General features: G+C 45.8%; 1 protein-coding gene across 18 annotated transcripts in view; it reads right to left on the reverse strand.

Moving 5' to 3' along the window:
* Nucleotides 1-21,681, reverse strand: part of NCOR2 (nuclear receptor corepressor 2) — a 1,388,857-nt gene that overhangs the window by 145,005 nt on the left and 1,222,171 nt on the right. For all 18 annotated transcript variants that reach the window (XM_078667637.1, XM_078667632.1, XM_078667640.1 and 15 more), the window contains one exon: nt 19,688-19,988. In XM_078667637.1, the coding sequence (XP_078523763.1) occupies nt 19,688-19,988 (301 nt within the window). The remainder of the gene's footprint in view (nt 1-19,687; nt 19,989-21,681) is intronic.

Genomic DNA, 21,681 nt, shown 5'->3' on the forward strand with positions numbered 1-21,681 from the left:
AAATAAAGGGCGACTAACCTTCACGCTGTGTGAAATGTAACTCTGCAGAGAGGGACCATCTGGCGAATGATGTCACAGTAAATATCAAATTTAAGCAGACATCATCCATCAAAGAAACATTCTGGAATATTGATTGTGGGTGACTCTTAGAGATGCAGTACCGAGTACAGAGAACTGTTTCTTTCTCTATACATGATTGGACAGGGCGAGCAGGCAGTGCCAGAAGGGCTGGTCTCGCAGATCAGTGTGTGGGGTTGTTTTTTGGCGGTTTGTGGGCATATTTTATGGTCACAAGGTCGGGTTTTTTTTCTGTTGATTTCCCTGATTATACCACGAGAATTATGCATTGGTGCTTGCTGCCGGCAAAGTCTGCAATACGTTGCAAAACACCTACACACCGTCTCTTTAGAAGGTCAAAACTGCCAATGTGGGGCACTTTTCTAGCTCTCTGATTCGTTAATGGTGGCTCACTTTTATTTTGGTGCCAGAGATTACTTTTGTATCCAGTCTGACCCTGGCTGGATGACCCATTTAAACCGCATGCAGACTGTTAAAAGTATTTTACTAATGCCTACCCACTGACACATTCAGGTATTTACCGGACTGTTTATACAGCGCGTCATACCTTAAAACTTTGAAGGTCACAACATCAGGCGTGACTATTAAGCCCCCACCCCGACCCACCTTGGACATATTAGCAACTCGGCCAAACACCACGGTTTCTAAGTTATGCACAGTATGCAGGCTTCGGCAGAGGCAACCTGGCGTGAACAGCCCTTTAATAAGCAGTATTTTAGAAACTCAGCAGACTTGGAAATTTCAAACAGCTAAAAATGCAACATGGGCAGTCAATGTGCAGACTTCGAGGGCACCTCTCAGCGTGGAACTGCAACCACCGCCTTTATGGGCTCATGGGCCAAGGTTTTATTAAGGCCACAGAAGAAACTGCAGTCAAAACTGTATAGTGACAATATATTAATTTTGAGGAAGCCCAGTCCTCACAGTGGCGATAGACAAGGTGTTTTAGTGCCTCTATTGTTCGGTGTTTTAGTGCCTCTATTGTTCGCCTAAAAGATGTTTTGCAAAAAGAAGCACCGGCCTCAAGGTGTGAATGTGAGTGTGTTGTGTGTGTCACGATTTGCACTAATTAAATGTAGAATTTCAGGATTAATATATTTAGGGTTCTTTCAGTTAAGCAATTTACTTCCGGGCTCAGGAACAGCTGGGTGAAAATTCATGGTTTTGCACCCGGCTTCGTCTCCACCATGCTTGACAAACCTGAAACTGCGCACAACGACTGTTCAATGTTTCCTCGATGGAAGAAAAACCAACCTAGGGTCCCAGTCAGTCCTTCCCTGACAACTTACGAATGGTCTGTTTTTAATTGTATGGTCTTGTGGAAGCATACCACGTAGAAGTGCAACTTTTACGTGGCGCGTAGAGCTTGGGTCTCCAATGTTAGGAAGACAATATTAGTCGAGTGGGGGTAGGCTGGATTAGACATCAATTTTCCTGGCTGTATTGTTGACAACTTGGCCATTAGATCAAGATAATGTAAGCTGAGGGCTATAGACAAAAGTGTTGGATAGAACAATATGAATGAGACATACCATAATGTATGTGGAGGGGGCAGTCTCGAAAGGGCATAATGGGCACCGAATAAAAGGAATTGTAGGCCAGCAGTTGTAGAATCAAGGGGATAGTAGGATCAGCCCCTTGGGACATGGTGGACAGTAATATCAGTCTCAACTCTCCAGAGAACATAGGTCAAAGAAAAACAATAACATTTTATAGTTGACCCTGCGCTAAATTAACCCCTCCCATGCTGGTGACGGACCCGCTCCGTCACCAGCCACGGATGCGCTGTGCTGATGACGGAGCGGTTCCGTCACAGCCCGCTCGGCGCGCCTGCGCGGATTCCGCACCTGCGCGGCACGGATTCCACACCTGCGCTGGACGTTCTGATGAGCGGGCGGGGCCGTGACGGAACCGCTCCATCATCAGCACAGCGCACCCGAGGCTCGTGACGGAGCGGTTCCGTCACAAACATGGGAGCGCCGCGCGGTCCCCCCAACCCCCTAGCGCTGCGGCGGAATTGCCGCCGCAGCGAAGGGGTTAAGCGCTAAGCATTGGGCTCTGTGGTTGTTTTCTTCTTCTAAAATGATACATGTTTCGGGGGCACTGCCCCTTGTAAGAATACCAATGTGCAGAAACATTTCACAGCATAGGCATAAAAAGCTGCATTTGTAGACCGAACACTGAAAAACCCGAGACAATGCAAGTGACACCGCGGCCCAATGGGTCTTAGAGTATGAAATCTTGCCCGTGAGTCCCACGGGTTTATGTTTTATAAATGACTCCAACCCTAATCCGTCCGGCCGGTGTCTAACATCCTCTTCATTTATTTACACCTCCACCTGATCCTCTCCGCGCCGCCATGTCCCTCCGAAGGGTGATTAAAGTCGAGGACAACATCCGTCAGCAAGTCCAGCGCAATAACTATGTACAAGGCTATTTGAGGACAACCGGGAACTTTGGGATAAAAGATTTCAGCAAGCCAAAGAGCAAACATGAACACAAGTTCAGCCTCTAATATCACTGGGCGGGCTCTGTGGCTGCGGCTTAGCCTGAGGCTTCTGAAGCCGCAGAAAAATCAGGTTTGACCCCAATAACCTTGAAAGCACTACTCATGAGTGCACTTTCAGAGCTATGGCTTTTAAAAAAAAGTAAGAGAACATTTTGCTGCAAAATGCGTGTGCTCAACTCAACTCAATACTTTAATGTTTAAGTTAATAAAAACCATAACAATGTCATGATGGATGTAAAAGTCCTACAATTTACAAACATAAAAAATGGTTTAAAATATAGAAGAGGTGCATATTACTTATTTTATCCTAAAAGCAAAAATACAGTGTCCTTATCATGTTAACAATTAAAAGCAGGGCATGATTGTGTTTCATAAAATTATTGACAATCAAATGTTGACATTAAAACATTTAGCATTTAAAATTTCAACAGGGTTTGCTAGACAATACTGGGTTGGAAGGGTCTAATTCCTTCGGCCATTTGGTTGGTGTGATGTAAAGTGCTATGACACCCTGCGCTGGTATGAGTGGAGCTATAAAATAAATGGAGTACATGTGAGGCAGGTGCTGTTGAGAGGTGAGGGAAACCGGTGGAGGGTGGTTGTGAAGGAATCCGAAAAGCTGCAGCTCCTTGGGAGGAGGGGGCGCGCCTACAAAGGTTGTCATACCGGGCGCCACCAATGATGATAAAGCCGGCCCCGTCAGGATCGTAGGTGAGGGGGGGTCCTGGAGCAGTGCCTCGCCGGGACCCGACAGGGTCGCAGGCCGCCTGAGTCGCAGGGTCGGGGTCCCTGGAGCGGCACTGGGCCTCGCCAGAGTCACAGGTTGCCCGGGAGCAGCGGTCGCACTCGGCAGCGGTCGCACTCGGCCACGGGTCGCATGGGCCGGGCCCTGTGTTGACAACAAACAGAGCCGGGGCAGACAGCAGCTGGAAGGAAGCTTCGGGTCCCAGGAGCGGTTGCATCACGCAGCCCCTTATCAGGCCGCAGTGTTTATGCGCAGGGCAAACATCAGATAAGAGGCGGCAATTCTGAGAAACGAGGAGCGGTTCCTCACACCCCTGCAGCACTTCATTGGAGCTGGGCACAGATGCCCGCCGCCCACGTGGGCAGCGAGGCGCTGTTTGCACAATCCGCAGCTGCAGCCCGGAGGACAGGGGTGCGTGCAATTAGATGAACGATAAGCGGGTCATGCGTGCCCACTCCTGACCTCTCTTGACCTATAATGCGCCTACAGCAAGCGCATCCAGTGTGCCCATTCCTAATTCATCATCACCTATGACCGGGCCATGGCCCTGTGTCCGTTCTGGAATGGCCGTGACCCATCACCCCAGACAGGAAAGCGCATCCTATCTTCTTTTTATCTATCGGCTGCGCCATGTGTTAACTTCTTTTTATCTATGACCTGAGGTACGGCAGGCGCATGCTATATGCCCGTTCCTGACTTACCTTGACCTATGACCCAGGCTGTGGCAAGCGCATCGTGAGTGTCCATTTCTGACCTACGTTGACCTGTGACCCGGCCAAGTCGAGCACTTCCTGTCTGCTCCTTCCCGCCTTATCTTTATCTATGATGACCCAGGTCATGGAAAGCACGTCCTGCGTGTACGTTCGTGACTTATCTTGACCTATGACCCAGGTCATGGCAACACATCTTGAGTGCCCCTTCCTGAAACGAGGTGGAATATGAGGTGAAGATCGGTACGTGGCAATATAGAGGCTAGAAAATCCTGTGCCAATTAAATATCCTCATTTCAGTTCACAAGCATCTTCCACAGGATAAGGAGAAACACATTCACAAGAATGTCAATAGCTTTTATCTCAAATTTGTAACTAATTTGCAGAAATTCTGTGTCACACCATTTAAGGCTAGCAGCCTCAAAAGTATCCTTCTAAGGTCATGGAACCTCAATGAGATGCCAATGATGGAAACTCGCGGGTCTCTATGGGAACGCCCATCAGCAGGGCAAATCTAAACCCACCAACCTAGAGGCACAGTAACAGTCTGGAGACCTATTTCAACTTTGGTTCCATAACTTGTCCATAATAGAAGGAAAGCTCCACCGCCATCAGGACAACCACACTCGTAAACATCAAACTGCAGCAGAAATGGAGGAATTGAAGGAAGGCAGGACAAGGTGCTCAGGGCTATCCTAATAGCCTACAACCTTTGACTCGACTTTAACAAACAAGTGGGCTTCATCACTGAAAATACCATGCTGCTGATATGGTACAGGCCACGTGGAGCATACATCCAAGAGGGACGAATCTATGGCACATTTTCAGGATAAGCAGTAATTATGTAACAATGTAAACCAGTTCCATTTAGATTCAATCTCTATAGGTTTGTCATACGTGGATATCCTGGAAATGTGTCACGGATCCAGCGGTCAGGACATATGTTGGAAACCTCAACCCTAGAAGGTGGTGTGGGTTTGCCTGGAGCGGGAGCCCACAGCGTTCAATTATAGAGACAGGAGAGGACAACAACCCATTGGTAGTTTAGGTGGGATGCAGACACTGCAAAACATGGCGAAGGGGATGCCTGCATTCCCACCAAAGCACAGCGCCTGGCACCATCAGCGCCAGACCCTCAACGCACACCTATAAGATGTGAAGGGACCTTTCTCATGCACGCATGTTGAAGTGTGAGCTGTGGATGTGCACTAGGTGGGATCATTACCTCTCCCATGTGGAGGCTAGGATCTGTGTAAGACAATGCTGACAACAAATGGGAGAAAGCAATAGAAAAATAAATACTAAAATTCGGTTTATGCAGTATGACAACGGGCAGCAAATGAAGGAAGAGGTGCACTCCTTCTTTGGCCTTGCTTTCGCACAATTCAGAGAAGGTCGCTGTTCTCACACATGGAGAATGGGGAGGCTGGGAGTAGTAACATCATGTTCTGCTAGGTCAAAGTGCTTACAATGTTTACTTTGTCTTTCTTTCAAAATTCAGTAAGGTAACACTTGGTTCAGGACCATTTACTGCAAGATACAGCCTAGAAATACCATTTTTGTTAAGGTGATCCCATACGCTGAGCACCTTTTCTAAAAAAAAAGAATCTTTAACAGCAATTACTACCAGACCACCAGCACTAAGGGAGGTGTTAGACACAGGGTTAGAGAGCCTAGTGTCTTTATTTTGTAGCGCTCACATGAAATTTTGCCTGTGTGGTACTGGCTACCAGAAGCCTAAACAACGGTGGCGACAAGGGAGAGCAGAGCGGACCCGGTTCGGATCCCCTCTCACGCTCTCCCGTTGAGCCAACCCTACGAGAAGCAAATCAGCCGGCTGTGATTTGCACATCTTTGCATTTAGTAGAGCCCGCGCCATGCCATGTGATTCACATGAAACTGGCAGTTTGGGCAGTCTGTGGGGTTATTTAGTCATACGTTGCATGTTTGCAGTGTGATGAAAACCCTACCTTCGGAGGAGGCACTACTGTTTTGAGAGACCACTCGGCAACAAGTAAAAAATAAATGATTTTCACTCTACAATACCATTGAGAGTGCAACAGGTCTTAATTTGTAAATACATAAATAAAAATGCATGCCAGGGCCCTCATCAGCAGGCCATGACAGCTGGCACCACCCATTGCCTTTACCAGTACTACCAATAACACCATAAACATAATTACTAACCATCACACTCCTTACAAGTGTGAAAATTCAGACTATTCCATGCCCCCAAAGCTTTAACAAAGGCTTGGGCAGCAGGAGTTATCCTTTTTCAAGTGTACATTGAATGAATAAACAACTATTATCCTCATCTCTATATTAGACAGACGGCGCCACCATGTGACAGATTGTCATAAGTGTTGGTGTTGACAATTAAGTGATGGTGCAGAGCACCGGAAACCACTGGCTCAAATTAAGCACTAGACTGCAGAATGTCCCACGGGCTGATGAAGTCTCAGTGGGGGTTAATGCCGAATTCATATAATTCGCTAGATAACCCTCTGAAAAGGTCTACCTGTGGGAAGAAAAAACTTGGTCAGGAAGGGCTGGAGACATACCTGACAAGAGATCTTTGGGATATTTTCAATGAATAAATACAAAATAAAAAAGGATTGAGAAAGGAATAATTTTCACATTGTTGGAACCAGAAGATCCCCACCCAACATGATTTTGTAAGTGTGCACTTCTGCCCTGAGTTACCCAATTGTAGTTTTTTTCTTGTCCCTCATAGTGAGCAGCAAGCCCATGGGCCTCGCTCGCCAAAGCTCTGCTAAATGATCCCTTTGCCAACACCCAGAGTGCATTCACATACCATGCACTCCGAGTGTCTGCAAAGGGATCATTTGTGGCACTTTAGCAGAACTTTGGAGAGCAATACCCGTCCGCTTGTTGCTCACTACGGGGATGAGTGGACGTATAGCAAGCAAGTGTGTGGTTAGGAGGCCAATAAGATCCATTTCGGATTTCCCGTAGTAAAAGAAATGACTTGGTATTCACCTCCCACACGAGCTAAGTGCATTGATAACATTCCAGAACCTTTAGTGAAGCATCCAACATCGAGGAGTGGGAGGACAGAAGCTGGGCTCCCTGTAGGAAAGTAGCCAGGCTCGCAACGCCCATTGGGCTCAAAGGGCCCAGAGCTGCACCGCCACTGTGAGGAGACCCTGTTCTTGATTGAGTCTTTTGCTTCGGGAGATTTACTACCTCGCATGCAACCACAGCTGCAGAATTTTCAGTAGCTACTTGCGAGCCCATTAGGGAACGTACGCTGTCCGTCCTTCCCTTCACAAGTGCTCTACCTAACCCTGTCCTGAAGAAGACCCTGACGCGAGGAACTAATCACCCTCCATTACCTAGGGGTCGAAACGTAGACCATCTACCACATGTCAACAAGCTAATAGAACGGAATAACTTAAGAAATATGTATCTATGAGTTATGTATTTATGGGAGCAACTGACCTACAATAGGCTGGAAAGGTCTTCTTGTATATAACAATAAATGTGTTCATATCACCATACCTTTACCCTGTCCCTCACTCACCGACTCACTAACATTTACCCTACCCCTCTTTCTCTTCACACTAAGAGCACTGGAAATATTGAATGCACTACCAATGTTTGGAGCTATTGCATTGCGAACCATTAATGCTTTGATTTAATATTGCATTTAATGCCTGCTTAATTCATGGAAACTACATTTCTTTTTCCTGAATCAGATTCAAGTCTGAAGTGGTGAATGGTTTTTTGATTATATGTTTGCTCACTATATGTGATTTAAAATAAGCACTACCACGACCACTACTTAAAGCCCCAGCAGCTTCACTCTGCCTATTATTGGAAGACTTAGCCCCCCCTGAAATTTGACTCTAATTGCGCCTCTGGAAGTAGCAGTGACCTTTCAACGCTCCCACGCCTGATTATTCCTCCTGAGCACTCCAGTATGAATAGAAGGAGGGTGTGTGGAGACAGGAGTCTCCTTTGAAATGCAGGGTGATCCATTTTGTCAGGCACTGCCTTTTGTCTCTTCCAGTGGTGCTCCTCCTCAGGGTTGACTGCTGTCAGGTGTGAGGACTTCCCCGCTCATTTGTTCATTTGGGTTCTCTCCTTGGAAACACGCCTCATCACTCTCTACTGTGGGATTATCACCTGAAGAGGAACTGAAGGGAAAGACTACGTCTCCTGTGGAGAGGAGAGAGATGAAAACTGAGCAGACTCCCTCAAAGAAGTTCCAGAACAGTGAAAATGGGATCAACATTCACTGTCTGGAAAAGGACTGTAGGAGAATGTGAACTTTCTTTAAAATGTTTCAAGATTTCTTGATGGCTGCAAAGGCGACGCTCCACAGAGTGTCAGAGAAACTCTTGAAATCCAAGGCTAGCATCACTGACAGCCAGTCTCCACAGGAGAGGGGTCTGCGACCACTTGCTGGAGGAGAGCTGCGAGTCTGCCTTGGATAAGAGTTTTTCTAGCCTCGTGACAGTGGGGAGCTGAGGGTGTTCCTGCAGGAGGAAGATAACCCAAAGGAAAAAGCCCAGCTTCAGTGAACTGGAAGAGGGATCTTCCCAGAAGAGCAGATTGAGGGGAAGATTGCATGAGCTGACCCAGGGATGGAGTGGGTTTGTCTGCACCCAACCCCCTTAAGCCTGGTGCATTGCCCTAAAATTTGAAGAATTACTTTTAAACAAGGACACACACAGGAGCCGACCTAAGTGCTGGAGTGGGGCTCCTTGCTACCTACCCGTGACCCTGGCACTCTGCGCCGATGAATGGGACTTTCTCCTAGGATTTTCCTTGGTTGTGCCCCTAAAAAATGTGTTGGATGCTGGGGCAATCTGTAGCCTTGGACCCGGGGAGGTGCTTGATGGACTCACTAGTTGCATGTGGCAAGTTCTCATTTGGGTGGAAGCTTCAGTTTGAGCCAGAACTAAACCACCAGAGAGTGCATCGGCCCCGTTGAATGCCAGTGGCACCTATGGCTCCTCCGACAGGGTTAAGACAGAAGGTGGGCCCACGCGCACACACTGCATCCAGCGAAGACCTCACACTTGTATCCAGCTGCAATGGCAAGGGTAAACGCTAACTGAGAACTGCCCCAGAGACCCACGGGAGCTTAGGACTAAGGGTGTGGGGCTGATTACAAACCACCAAGAAACAGGTTCTATTAGGAGACTGTCCAGTGTCTCACAGACAAGGTAACCTGCTCTCACTTCCCGTTACACTCTTTATAAATCACTAGAACGTTACCTGTAACACCTCGTTAGAACACTGCCCTCCGTTGCGTAATATATTTGTGTCGTATTACATGGTTGGTGTAACAAAGCACTTGTCATTTTTCATGAAGATAAGGCACCGGGCAGGTCAGCCATTACTTCGATTTACTGTATAATTGTTGAGTTCTGAGCCTCAACCTCCACACTGTCCTCCCTGCAACCGTTTGAACTGGGAGAGGATGTGGCACAGTGCTCAGAGCTGCCGACTTGGGCGCTGGGGAGCTGTGTTTCAGTCTCAGCGTCGGCTCAACATCCTGTGATTCTGGGCAAATCGCTTAATCACCCAGTGTCCATGGACAGCACCTTGATATCCTCACCGGTGATAAGCCACGCTATATAAATCTACAAATGTAATTTAATGTAACCCATCATGTAACTGCCCATCTCACTATCCTGAGAGTTAAGAGCTGAAAGCCGACCTTAGTACTCCGTTTTAAAAACCAGAATAGGTCAGACTCCGGGACATCAGTAGTAACATTCTTCAACCACCTCAGCTGTGGCCCAGTAATCTCTGCGTACCCTGAACCCTCAAAACCAGGGTTCTCCAAAGTCGGTCCTGGAGGGCCGGATCCATGCCAGATTTTTAGCATATCCTCATTTCGATAAATGTAGTTATCTTAAAAATCTGGCATGAATCCAGCCCTCCGGGACCGACTTTGGAGAACCCTGCTCAAAACCAATGTGATAAAGAGACAATAGCTAGCCTGAAAATCTAGCTTGGGCCCAGCTCCTCAGAAATTGGCAGGTCTGTCTGCCAGTGAAGTCCTATTGTCTTTACCCAGACTTTCATCACCCACAATCCACTGCCTCAAGGAACTCAGAATGCTTCTCTGTTTGCAGATGGATTCTTTGATTAGGAGATCACCTGAATCAGAGGCTGGGTGCCAGATGCTCCTTGTCACACAAGACCTTGCTGTGAACAAGAATATATGCATATAAATGAATGACTGTGGGGGAATGTGAGATGCCAGCAAGAAGCAATTTCAAGCCGCCTTATTGGTGTTTGCTGAATTGCTGCGGTACAGATGGGGTTTTATGCCAGGCCTCACACTAACAAGTGCAAACAATCGTTCAGTCGATAGGTGCATTTCAAGTTACAGGTGGGTACAAATGATATAGTAAATTATAATTAAGTGGCTTGACTCAACAACAAAAAAAGGCCTCTAAGAGGTCAAATACTGGCAAGATAGCTGAATGGGTTGAGAATCTACTGCAGGATTGAGTGTGTGGGTAAGAGTTTGAGCACAGCACAGTGTACTCTGCTGCATCCTTCCGAGGCTGACTAAAAACTATCAAATAGAGTATTAGAACATCTATTACTCAAGGGCAAAAACACTAGGTTGGCACTGTTTGGTATAAGACCGTAATGCACTGGAAATTTCTAGTATATACCCTCAAAGCAAAAGCATGTTAGTGCCGCTCAGGATGTCCAGAGGGCAACACAAAACATGGGGTCCTGAGCTCCAAGCCTCACAGACATCTCGCAATGTAGTAATGCAAAGAGTAATACAAGCACTGGCAATGCTATGGGCATTTATAATGAGTAATTATTTTTTACTCAATGGCACTCATTCGATCGATGTCAAGATGACAGGAAGCAGAGTTAGCCCTAGCGCGACTCGAACCTGCGACAGGGTTTGAATATGCTACTTACCAGTATGCATCTGTTCTTGGCATGTAGGGCTGCTAACATTCATATCTGATGCATAGATCGCCGCCTAGTGTTGGGTCCGGATGATTGCACATTGTTGTCCTGGAAGAGTCTTCGAAGTATCACGAGATAGGTGGCTCCTCCCCTGGACTACAGTGCGCATGGGCATCGGCTCCATCCCCAGATTGTTTTTTTCCGCCATTGGGTTCGGATGTGATTTCGACGGCTCCCTGTCGGAATCGAAAAACCTTCCTTCTCAAGGCCAAAAGGCCTTCGGTATTCGCGTCGGTATTGTGTGCGAACGGTCCCGAGCATCGTCTGACTCTTCCGGTCAGATTTCAGCGGAGTGGTTTACCCTTCGCGCATCGAGGCCCTGTACTCGCAGTAAGACCCCGACGGCTTCATCATGGAACGGAGCCCGTTCAAGCGCTGCCCCGTGTGTGGGTCCAAATACCCACACATCGACGTGCATCCAGTTTGTAATAGAGGCACCAGAGTATTGTGAAGCTATTTAAGAGGTATGGGAATATTTTAATCTGCGTAGTTTATAGCCAAGAAAGCCGGTCCTTGTGGGAAGATTACACCGGGGTCTGAAATACAATAAATAGAAGAGAGATGGTCTCCTTATAACTAGTGATGGGTGAAAAACACTGCAGAACGGCCAAGCTGGCAAAATTCCCCCCCCCCCAATTTCCTTGTGGAGTGAAATTGAGCCGCTAAAACCACCCAAATCCACTCCACTGGTTAATCTGAGAAATAGGTGCATTTGGGGCATATCGCACAGTCATGTGGTTCTGCCAGTTAAAAAGGGGACCAGGGAAAAAACAACGAACTACACAAACTGCCTGCGAGCCGGACAGTTAGCCATTTGTTGCGAGATTAACGTCTGCCTTCCTAATTGTTTTTTCATCCATGGTTGACGGAAGTGGATCATTAGAATTTTGTACCCACATCGCGACAGAGTTTAGATCAAAGTTGAATGGAAAAAAATACTGACACACATGGAGCATCATCATATGTGCCAGTGTAATCCTTAGAGAAAGGTCTAAAACACTGAGGATTCACCCACAAGATGCACATTTAAATATGGCACATGATGGCCAAAATTTGGGTGGAGCCTGGATATCGACGGTGGGAAACAAGTTACGCATAAGCAACGATAGACATTTCCCAACTTCGTCTTCCGGAACCCATCAGAGATAATCTATGATAGATGCAAGTATTATCCAAATATCATGATATGGGCAAATGCCCGGATTGAGTATGCCTGTTGCAAAACAACGTTGGGCTGTTACAAGCTGCTTGCCTCTCTTCACCGAGTGATCCATGTTGGATAAGTAAACTAGGATCCAACTGTGTTTTTTAAAGTGTTTATCATGCAATGTGACTCAGTGACCGTGGAGAAGTGTGGCTCAATGGTTAGAGCGCAGACCCTGATGCAGAGGTCTGGCCCGGGACCAGGGTTCAATTCCCGCCTCGGCGGGTCTTGGGCTCAATTTGCTCGGACCCGATAATTCTCGCCTCGGTGCCTATTCTAATCATGGGTCCCACTCTGCAACTCTGGGCAATAGCTTGCTTAATCTCCACAACGGCCCCAACAGCGCTGGAATGCCTGGCTTCACCTTGGGGGTGCCCAGGAGTGGACATTTCACAGGAATGCCAGGATGGGTTCCACAGCGGTATGCATTACAGCGCCAGGACACCCCAGTTGGGGTATAAGTGCGCTTTACAAGTACAAATGTCATGTCAGTATGGCCGCTGAAGGGAAATGCTCTGACATGACATGCACTGTAGGGTCGTGATCCTGTCATACGAACGTACGAAAGTCTGGGAGGAATATGTTCTCAAATGAAAGGAACATGGTTTATCACATGTGCATTTCATGATTGACAGAGTTGACCAATACACAGAAGGGGGTGAGCATTATAGACCGGATCACAGGATATATATAGGGTTCTGCCGCCGCAGCAGCATTTTTACATATTTATCGAGTTGTCACAGTTGATACATACTCTACCATCTGCTGCACAATTTGCACAATTTAAGAAAAAATGCTTCTAGCTCAAATGGATCGAAAGTTACTGAAAAAAGGACCACATATAGGGCTGCACAGCGGCAGACCATTTGCAAAGTTTAACTAGTCACCGTTCAGTGAATGATAATTGTTGTCTAATAAGGTGCAACCTTTGCTCAGAGGATATTAATGTGTGTTAAAATGACAAAATAGTGAAACACTCCCACTGAAAGGTATACAATAGGCTGCATAAAACTGTATTTTCTTGCCATATAATGTAGTCAATCCATGCCACCTAATTTCGCCCTCCACTGCTGCATGGTTACTGTGGCCCTATGAGGAAACCTGCAGTTTTCTGAAGATCTGTGTTTCCTGAAAGGCTATTAGGGTCTGGGAGAGACTCAATGGCCTGCCACGTAGAGCATCTTCGGACTGATCCAGCTGGTCCGATAGCCCTGTCCGACTCTGCCAACTTTTCGAATTGGCAGAAGTCCGCTCAGCAAGGACTTATGGGCTCGCCAAGTCCCCGTCTCTGTGATGGCTAGGTTGCGTTGTTGTTTTTGTACATCTGTGTAAGCAGGAAAGTACGACTTGGGATGAAAATATCCTGACTATGGCTGAACTTGGGAGCACCAAGCGGTCACTTGGCATGTTCAAGGTCACTAGGCTTGGGCCTTCAGCTGGACTTTGTCACCCTCTGCTTTCAGACTCCACCCAGAGGACACATGCCCAGGCCCGGCTAAGTTTGAGAGGCTTTAGTTTCGATTTTAATTGGGTACTTTTCTTATTTATATTTGGTTCTTTTATAAGATCTTCTACCAGAAGTGCTGTACATTGCAAAACAGTAGCACAAAAAAGGCGGTTCTCATTAGAGATAAACTGGATAAAATTGTAAAGTAAAGCACAATGGCTAAGTACGATTTTAATGTTCCAATATTAATAAAGAAGGGAAGAGTAATCAAGAAATAGATGCAAAAAAATTATTATTTCTATATACATCAAGTGCAACGTGTCTCATGTGTAAAAGGAAACGGAACTAAGAAAACATTACTACACAATACAAACAAATTACAAAAAGAGCAGCATTCAATTCTGTGTTCCTAGAAGTAACAAACAACCATGAAAATATCCATAAATTGCAGGAATAAATCCAGGCCCTTATATCAATGAAGCGATTTGTTAAAGGTTTGTTTGTTAGTATTGGTTAGTGTCAGTAACCAATACCCGACCTCCGGGAGGGAGGGCATGCGCTTTCCTATGAAGAGCCGGTCCAATGGAGGAGTCCATGGGAAGAGCATGTCCAGGACGGATTGTGAATGGTCAGATGATGGAATCTGACTTCTGATAAGCTGAGGGAGGAATGTGGGGGCTGATTTCTTGGGGATGGTTTTGTACAACAGGGTCAGAAGTCTGTATTGATGTTTGTGTGGCTGTGTAGACCCTATGCAAAGGTTAACTGGGCGCCTTCCAACTGATAGTTACTGTATCTAATGAGGTGAAACCTTTGTTCAGAGGATAGCAATGTGTGTTAAAAGGACAAAAAAGCAACCTATCCCACAGGAAGGATCCACTATACTGCATTAACTGCCTTTTCTTGCCATATAATTTAGTCAATCCATGCCACCTAATTTGGTCCTCTACTGATGCATGGTTCCGAAAGCCCTAGGAGGAAACCCGCAGTTTTCCTGAAGGTCTGTGTTTCTGCAAGGCTATAAGGGGCTGGGGGAGTATCAATCACCTGCCACTCAGAGCATCTCATCTGCGAATTTACTGAAAGTAACTGATGCCTACTTTGAGGTATGGATCATTTGTATACATGGGTCGATTGTTCCCCGGCTGGATCGTGCACAATGCCATGGCTACAGGCGCCTTTCCCATCTTCCGAAGCGCACTGCGCAGGCCATATTCGCCCTGAGTCCAACTTGACACGGCAGGATTACACTGATTATGCGCGATCCCCTTCTCTTTGTGTGAAAATGTGAAGTGCCGACAGTGGCGCTTTCAGCAGCTCTTATGGAACATTATTCAGAATGAGGAATCGGATCTAAATACATTTTGCTTGGACTCAACCTAGGCACTTCTAGCCAAGGATCTGATGCAACTTCCAGCTCCACTGAAACAGAGATCAAGAACTCTGCTGAAGCAGGCCAGGCTGCTATCTGCCCACGAGGACCCAGGGGCAATCAGTGCAAGAGCTGAAGTCATACCATCAACCCACCTGCACCAGCTCCCATCACTGCCACCTTATTTTTCTTCTTCGTTTCAACAGGCTACACAAATTCAACTCCTTCGTCTCCGTTTGAGGCCGAGTCCACTTAAAGTTTACCAACAATGTCGATTAACTTATACAGGGGTTGTGGCAGCATTGGAAACTCTCCAGCACGTTATCCGGAGATGTACTTCCTTTATTGTCCCATGGCCTGATTGGCCCAGTTTTTAGACGGCTGAATATCAGATCCTGCAAAGTTGCGGCGGTGGATCAGGCAACTTGACTGAAGATTTATAAAATACATGAAGATGGTGGTATCCATGCCGAACACAGTGGCTAAATAACACTAATAAATTTCTTTCTGGCACTTGCCTATGCGCAGAAGGATGCGCATTTGCTGTTGATGGCGGCTGCCCCTGGCATTTGTTAGTCAGGAGGGTGACATTTAGTAGCATATGCGCTTTAAATGGATGACACTCCATGCTGAGCCTGAAGGACTGGATACTAAGCCGCCTAAGTAGTTTGTTTCCATATATTTGGTTTAAATTTGCATAGGTAGAGTCCTCAGTTGATTTTTACACATGAAATGGAATGACGAGGCTCCGTGTTGGGACTCCAAGTCACCATGTGGAGAAGTGTGGCTCAATGGTTAGAGCGGCAGACCCTGATGCAGAGGTCTGGCCCGGGACCAGGGTTCAATTCCCGCCTCGGCAGGTCTTGGGCTCAATTTCCACAGACCTGATAATTCTCGCCTCGGTGCCTATTCTAATCATGGGTCACACTCTGCAACTCTGGGCAATAGCTTGCTTAATCTCCACAACAGCCCCAACAGCGCTGGGATGCCTGGCTTCACCTTGGGGGTGCCCAGGTGTGGACATTTCACAGGGAAAAGCTAGGAAGGGTTCCACAGCGGTAAAGCGGTATGCGTTACAGCGCCAGGACACCCATGGGTATTAGTGCGCTTTACAAGTACAAATTACATTTACATGTGAGATTGCTTTTATATTATTCTCTCTAGTTCTCAAAAGAGACCCTGGGGGAATTGATTTGTATTTACTGCTTTACCTGTTATTTATTTATTGGATAGCAAGTGTCTGTGGTCTTAAATTTTGATATATATATGACATTGATTTTATGGCATTGTCCATCCGTTTCTGTTTTGTTTATCATTAATTATGTGCTGTATGGCAATGATTTTAATAATGCGCACAAATAAATAAAGGATCTTGAAATCTTGGATCGCCTGCCACGCAGAGCATCTTCGGATAGATCCAGCTGGCCCGACAGTCCTGTCCGCCTCTGCCAACGTTTCTAATTGGCAGAGATCAGCTCAGCAAGGCCTTCGTGGGCACGCCAAGTCTTTGTCTCTGATGACTAGGTTGTGGTGTTTTTTTGTACATCTGTGTAAGCAGGAAAGTCTCAATTGGGATGAAAACATCTTGGATATAGCGGCGCCTGGGATCACTCAGTGGTCACTTGACATGTTCACGGTCACTAGGCTAGGGCCATGTGCGGGATCAGCAGTTACCCATTACCACTTTGCCTTCAGACTCCACCCCGCGGACACCTGCTCAGACCCACCTAAGTTTGAGGGATTTTTGGGATGGCTTCAATAGGATACTTGTCTTGTTCATATATGATTCTCTTGAAAGACCTACCAGAAGTGTAGTGCATACAATATAGTTGGGTATGCGAGCACTTACAGTGAGAGGGGAATAAATATAGGCTGATGAACAAGGCGCTCAGCCAATATAGCGTGTTAAGAGCATATTTAGAGAACATGGAGAAAGTTATTAATCTGTAACTGTTTCCTTAGATGAGGAGAATGACAATGGGGATGTAGAGTGGTGATACCTGGCAAACTGTGTGGTCTATGTGGAAAATGTGGGCTGTAATGGCACGCCTGGACTCTGGAATGTAGGAAGTGACCTCCATTTTCCTATGAAGAGCTGTACCACTGCCGGGGTCCGCGCCAGCCAAAAGAGAAAAAACTAGGGCATGCCTAGGATGGAATGTGCATGGTCAGAAGATGGAATCGGACTTGTGATAAGCTGAGAGTGAAATGTGGGGGCTGATTATTTGAGGATGGGTTTGCAAACCAAGGTCAGATGTTTGTATTGATGTGTGTATGTGTTTGGCTGAGACCCAACCTCCTTGGTATGAATGTGGAGATGTCTGAACAGGTCAGGGGAGGTTCAACCACGTTGCTGGGGTGAAGTTCATAATATTGTTGAGCTGGAGACCTCCCAGTAATCTGTTGCAAAAATCAATTTTACTCATCACAAGGGAGTGATAGATTTTGCGGTCTGGAAAGAAAGTTGAGGGCAAACAGGGACTTTTCTAATCTTAGAACTGGCAGCTGAAGCACTGCGAGGAACTGAGCTGTACCCTTCGGTTCCTGGCTGCGGAGGAGGGAGTGAGTGGATCCGGGTGGAGACAGAGGATGAGGAAGATTGGGGAGAAGCGCTGCTGGAGCGGAGGAGGCAGGGACACAGGCTGTCTCCATTTTGATTATTTGAACATTCTGGATTGACTGCTGTAAAGTACTTTGAGGTTTGAACACTATTCCTTCGTCTTTGATGTCGGGGTGACGCAATAAGCAAGGGGAGATGTCACAGACGGAAGTGACATAGAGGGAGACTAGGTGGAGTGCCCATGACCGATCCTAGGCGACACCAACTGCAACCTGCAGGAGGGATGGTAGGGTGTGAGTGGTGAATGTTATCATCACCAATTAACAAAGATTGATCAAAAAGAAAATGAAATCATTTCAAGTACTAAGTCAGAGATAACCAAGTGGGAGTCAGTTTGGGTATGTTTCATTCAACATTTTTGTCCAGGTGATGGAACTTGTATCAGCAGTCAATATCCATCATCCACAAATCATTCTGTTGTTTCTTTTTTTTCTTCACAAGTATCCTTTTTCAAATTTAAAACAAAATCCCAAATGCAGCGCACCGCATTTACACATTACTTTATTTTCAAAGATGATCAAAGACATCCAATCATCTGATATACTACATCAGAAGAGAGGAAGTTACATTTGTCCTGATGACGGTCTGCTACATGGAGTGTATAAAACCGAAACGCTGACAGCTGGAGTTATTCTAAAAACGTTACGGTAGTTTGAGGAATGCGGGGCTAAGACGTATACATTATGGAAGAATCATGCAGACATTTAAGGAGTTGCTTTTGCTGAAAACTTGTTGTGTCCTTTTTGTTGAACAAATTTAATGTATGGATCACACTTTGGACCTTCTGTGTCCCCGGCTCACTCCCCCTCTTTGGCATTTCTCCGAAACAACCTTCTCTTCAAACCAATTGAAATAAAAAAATGTCTATATATATATTGCTAAAAAACCTTCACAAATAAGAGCCTGCCTTTTATGTCGAAATTTTGGGGAAAAGCACTTTAGAGACATCAGTTAAGACTGTAAATGAAACTGTGTACCCACTCACAGTCCACAAACACCTAGAAAAGCACAGTTGTACTCCTTACAGCAAGAGCTCTAGAAAGATAACAAGCAGACGGACTGGCAAGGGTGAGCCAGAGTTGAATACCCACACAGGAATACAGCCTGCAGAGGACACTCTAAAAATGCTTCATCCTCATATGGTCTACCGGCAGGGTGCGCGGATGCTGCCACCCCTGGAAGGCAGCCAGAGAGAAAAACCAACATCCAACACAACGCCACCCTCACTATACTGGGCATGGTCTGTCCACACACAACACCACTCTCACTATACTGGCCTGGTCTGTCAACACACATCACAACACTACTCTGACTATACCTGGCATCGTCTGGTCACAGATAATACAACACAACACAAACCTCACTATATACCAAGCGGGAAACGGCCACTACAACGCGGCCGTTTCCACGAATACCTTAACCACGCATGCAGTACAACGCATGCGTGGTTACCACAAAAGCCTTTACCACGCATACCTTTACTACGAGGTTTGTAGTAAAGGTATATGTGGTAAAGGTAAAAAGTAAAAAAAGGGGGGCTTGGGGGGGGTCTCCCCCCCAAGAAAAAAACTCACCAGAAGTCACGTCGGGATATGCAGATAATCAGCGTTGTTTAAGAGAAAACGGAAAAAAACTTCAGTTTCCTCTTAACGACGTATGACGTCACCACGCAAGTATTCGAGGAAAAGCTAATGAGTAGAAATTACATTCCGTTGTAACGCATGCGTGGTAAAGGCATGCGTTGCAGCGGAATGCCTTGTAAGAACATACAACCATACCAAGCATGGTCTGTCCACACACAGTCCATCTGATGAGCTTCTACAGCAAACCAAAAGCCGCAGATGTGTCTACAAATAAAAGCTCTAAGAGTGAAGTTACTAGAGAACGAAGGATGTATGAAAACCACCCTACACAACATTACACACAGGAGCTGGCTGATTCAACACAAGCCACTTACAAACTGGTTCGGATTCCAGACAAGACTTAGATCAACAATAGACTATTAAAGAAAAAAAAAGGCTTACCGTCCTGGTCGCTATTAGCCGGGCTCCTGCTTTTGCCTCTAGGGCTACTGATTGTCTGCTGCTCTTTTTCAGTTTGAAGATAATGTAGCTGCGGTTGTTGCTGCTGTGGCGGCGGCGTCTGCCGTAGCGTCTGCTGCTGCAGCTGATGCTGCTGTTGTAACTGTTTCGTGTGCAGCAAACCCTCCAGGGCAGATTCGTGGACTTTCGTGATCTGCTGCTGGAAGAGGGCCAAGGCATGGTGCGGTACCTGAGCCTTCGCGTGTCCGCTCTGCAACGCCCCATCGGGGAAACCTTCTGCAATCTGCAGAGAGAAGGAGAGAGCAGAGTTCAAAATCCTTTCAAACCCTACAAATACTGCAGTTTCTACAAAAAAGACCGGAGAGATAAATTAGGAGAGGTAAAAACCATCAAGGAAGTTATGTCTTATCTGAAACCTCCAAGAGTGAGAAGGTAAAACTGTAGCCAGAGAAATTGCAAAAAAAAATAGGGCTTACATTTTGAAAATTGAAAAACTGACAACTTAAAAACTAATAGACTTGTACATTTGTAAATGTATTTATATAGCGCTTTCTACCGCTGACGAGGCAATGATGCGCTTTGCAGCGAGTAGCATGCTACACCGGAACCCAATATTAGAGTTCTAGTTAAACAGTGAGTTTATTAGAAATATGTGCATTTTGTTTTGCTTGTGGATTACGTGCAGTAAGTTTGTGCTCTTGCGTTCTCATGTGTTTATGTGTTTAGTAGTGCCTTGAGTAGGGATAGAATGAAATAAGTGGATTATTAAAGGGAAGATGTGAGTTGCTACTGGGAGGAGTGAACATGCACAGCTGTTAGATGGGTGAGTGAGCTAAAAGAAGGAGGACGTGTGAAAGGATGTTTGGAGGTTCACAGCTGTCAAAGGTTTGGGATGAGTGTGAGAGAGGAGGAATGGGACAAAGTTTGAAGGGAATAGATTCAATTTAAGCAAATAACTGAAAATTAACATACACATGTATAGAGAAATAAACACACATGTAAATATGTTTGTATTCGTATGTGTGTGTATATATATATATATATATATATATATATATATATATATATATATATATATATATACGCACAAATACACACACACACGCCACATAGTAAATAAAGGTTTAGTAGCATGCTCAGATAACTCGTGGATGTGTCTGTTGTACTCCATGATGATCCCATGGTAACAAAGGTGAGGCTTTTACTCAATATGCGAAGGTTAGCAAACCTTATTCTTAAAAAGGTTGGCTTAACAGCGGTGCAGGTGAACGAGAGAGAGGGGCTGGTCTATTGCCCAAGTACTGGATGCTGCTCGACACTACACAAATTCTGAAGAATCTTAACATTTTGCAACGTGGCTTTCTTTTTTTCAGTACACAAAGAAAAGGGAAGGAAGGATAATGCATTTGTTGAAAATGTGGGTTATGGCATCATGTGAACTGGATGTCAACCCCCCTTTTTTGGCTTCTTAAACAGGAACCATGTTCTCAATATTCAAACCATTCTTATAATAGTTTTGCAAATCTGCACAACATCGCTTGTGATCCTGGCGAGTTCATGCTGACCCTTTGTTGCACCTCTGGGGGCACGTTTAGGGAGGAGTCTGTACAGAGCCTCCTCTCATGTCTTACACATAACAGCCCCTCCAGGATAAGAAGCAATTTCTGAAGCAGATGTTACATTTTCATCAGAGGTGCCCAATATTGGGGCAGAAGGGCAGATGTATGCCTAGGACATCTGCTTATGTTAAAGTGAAATACGATCAATCTAAATATGACTCATTTAATGTGCACCTCCACCCTAAATAACACATTTGTTGTCTTGCTCCTTAATCTCTGGTTTTCTTTAGTGCTGTCTTTTTCATAGACATCATCTCTATAAGGATGGGATGACACAGTCTTTGTTTACTTGACAACGTATGATTTATTTTTGTGTTCCAGTATGTTCCTTTGATAAAGTCTGGCAGGATTTTGGAT

Source organism: Lissotriton helveticus, chromosome 11 (assembly GCF_964261635.1).
Source record: "Lissotriton helveticus chromosome 11, aLisHel1.1, whole genome shotgun sequence".
NCBI classification, from domain to species: domain Eukaryota; kingdom Metazoa; phylum Chordata; class Amphibia; order Caudata; family Salamandridae; genus Lissotriton; species Lissotriton helveticus.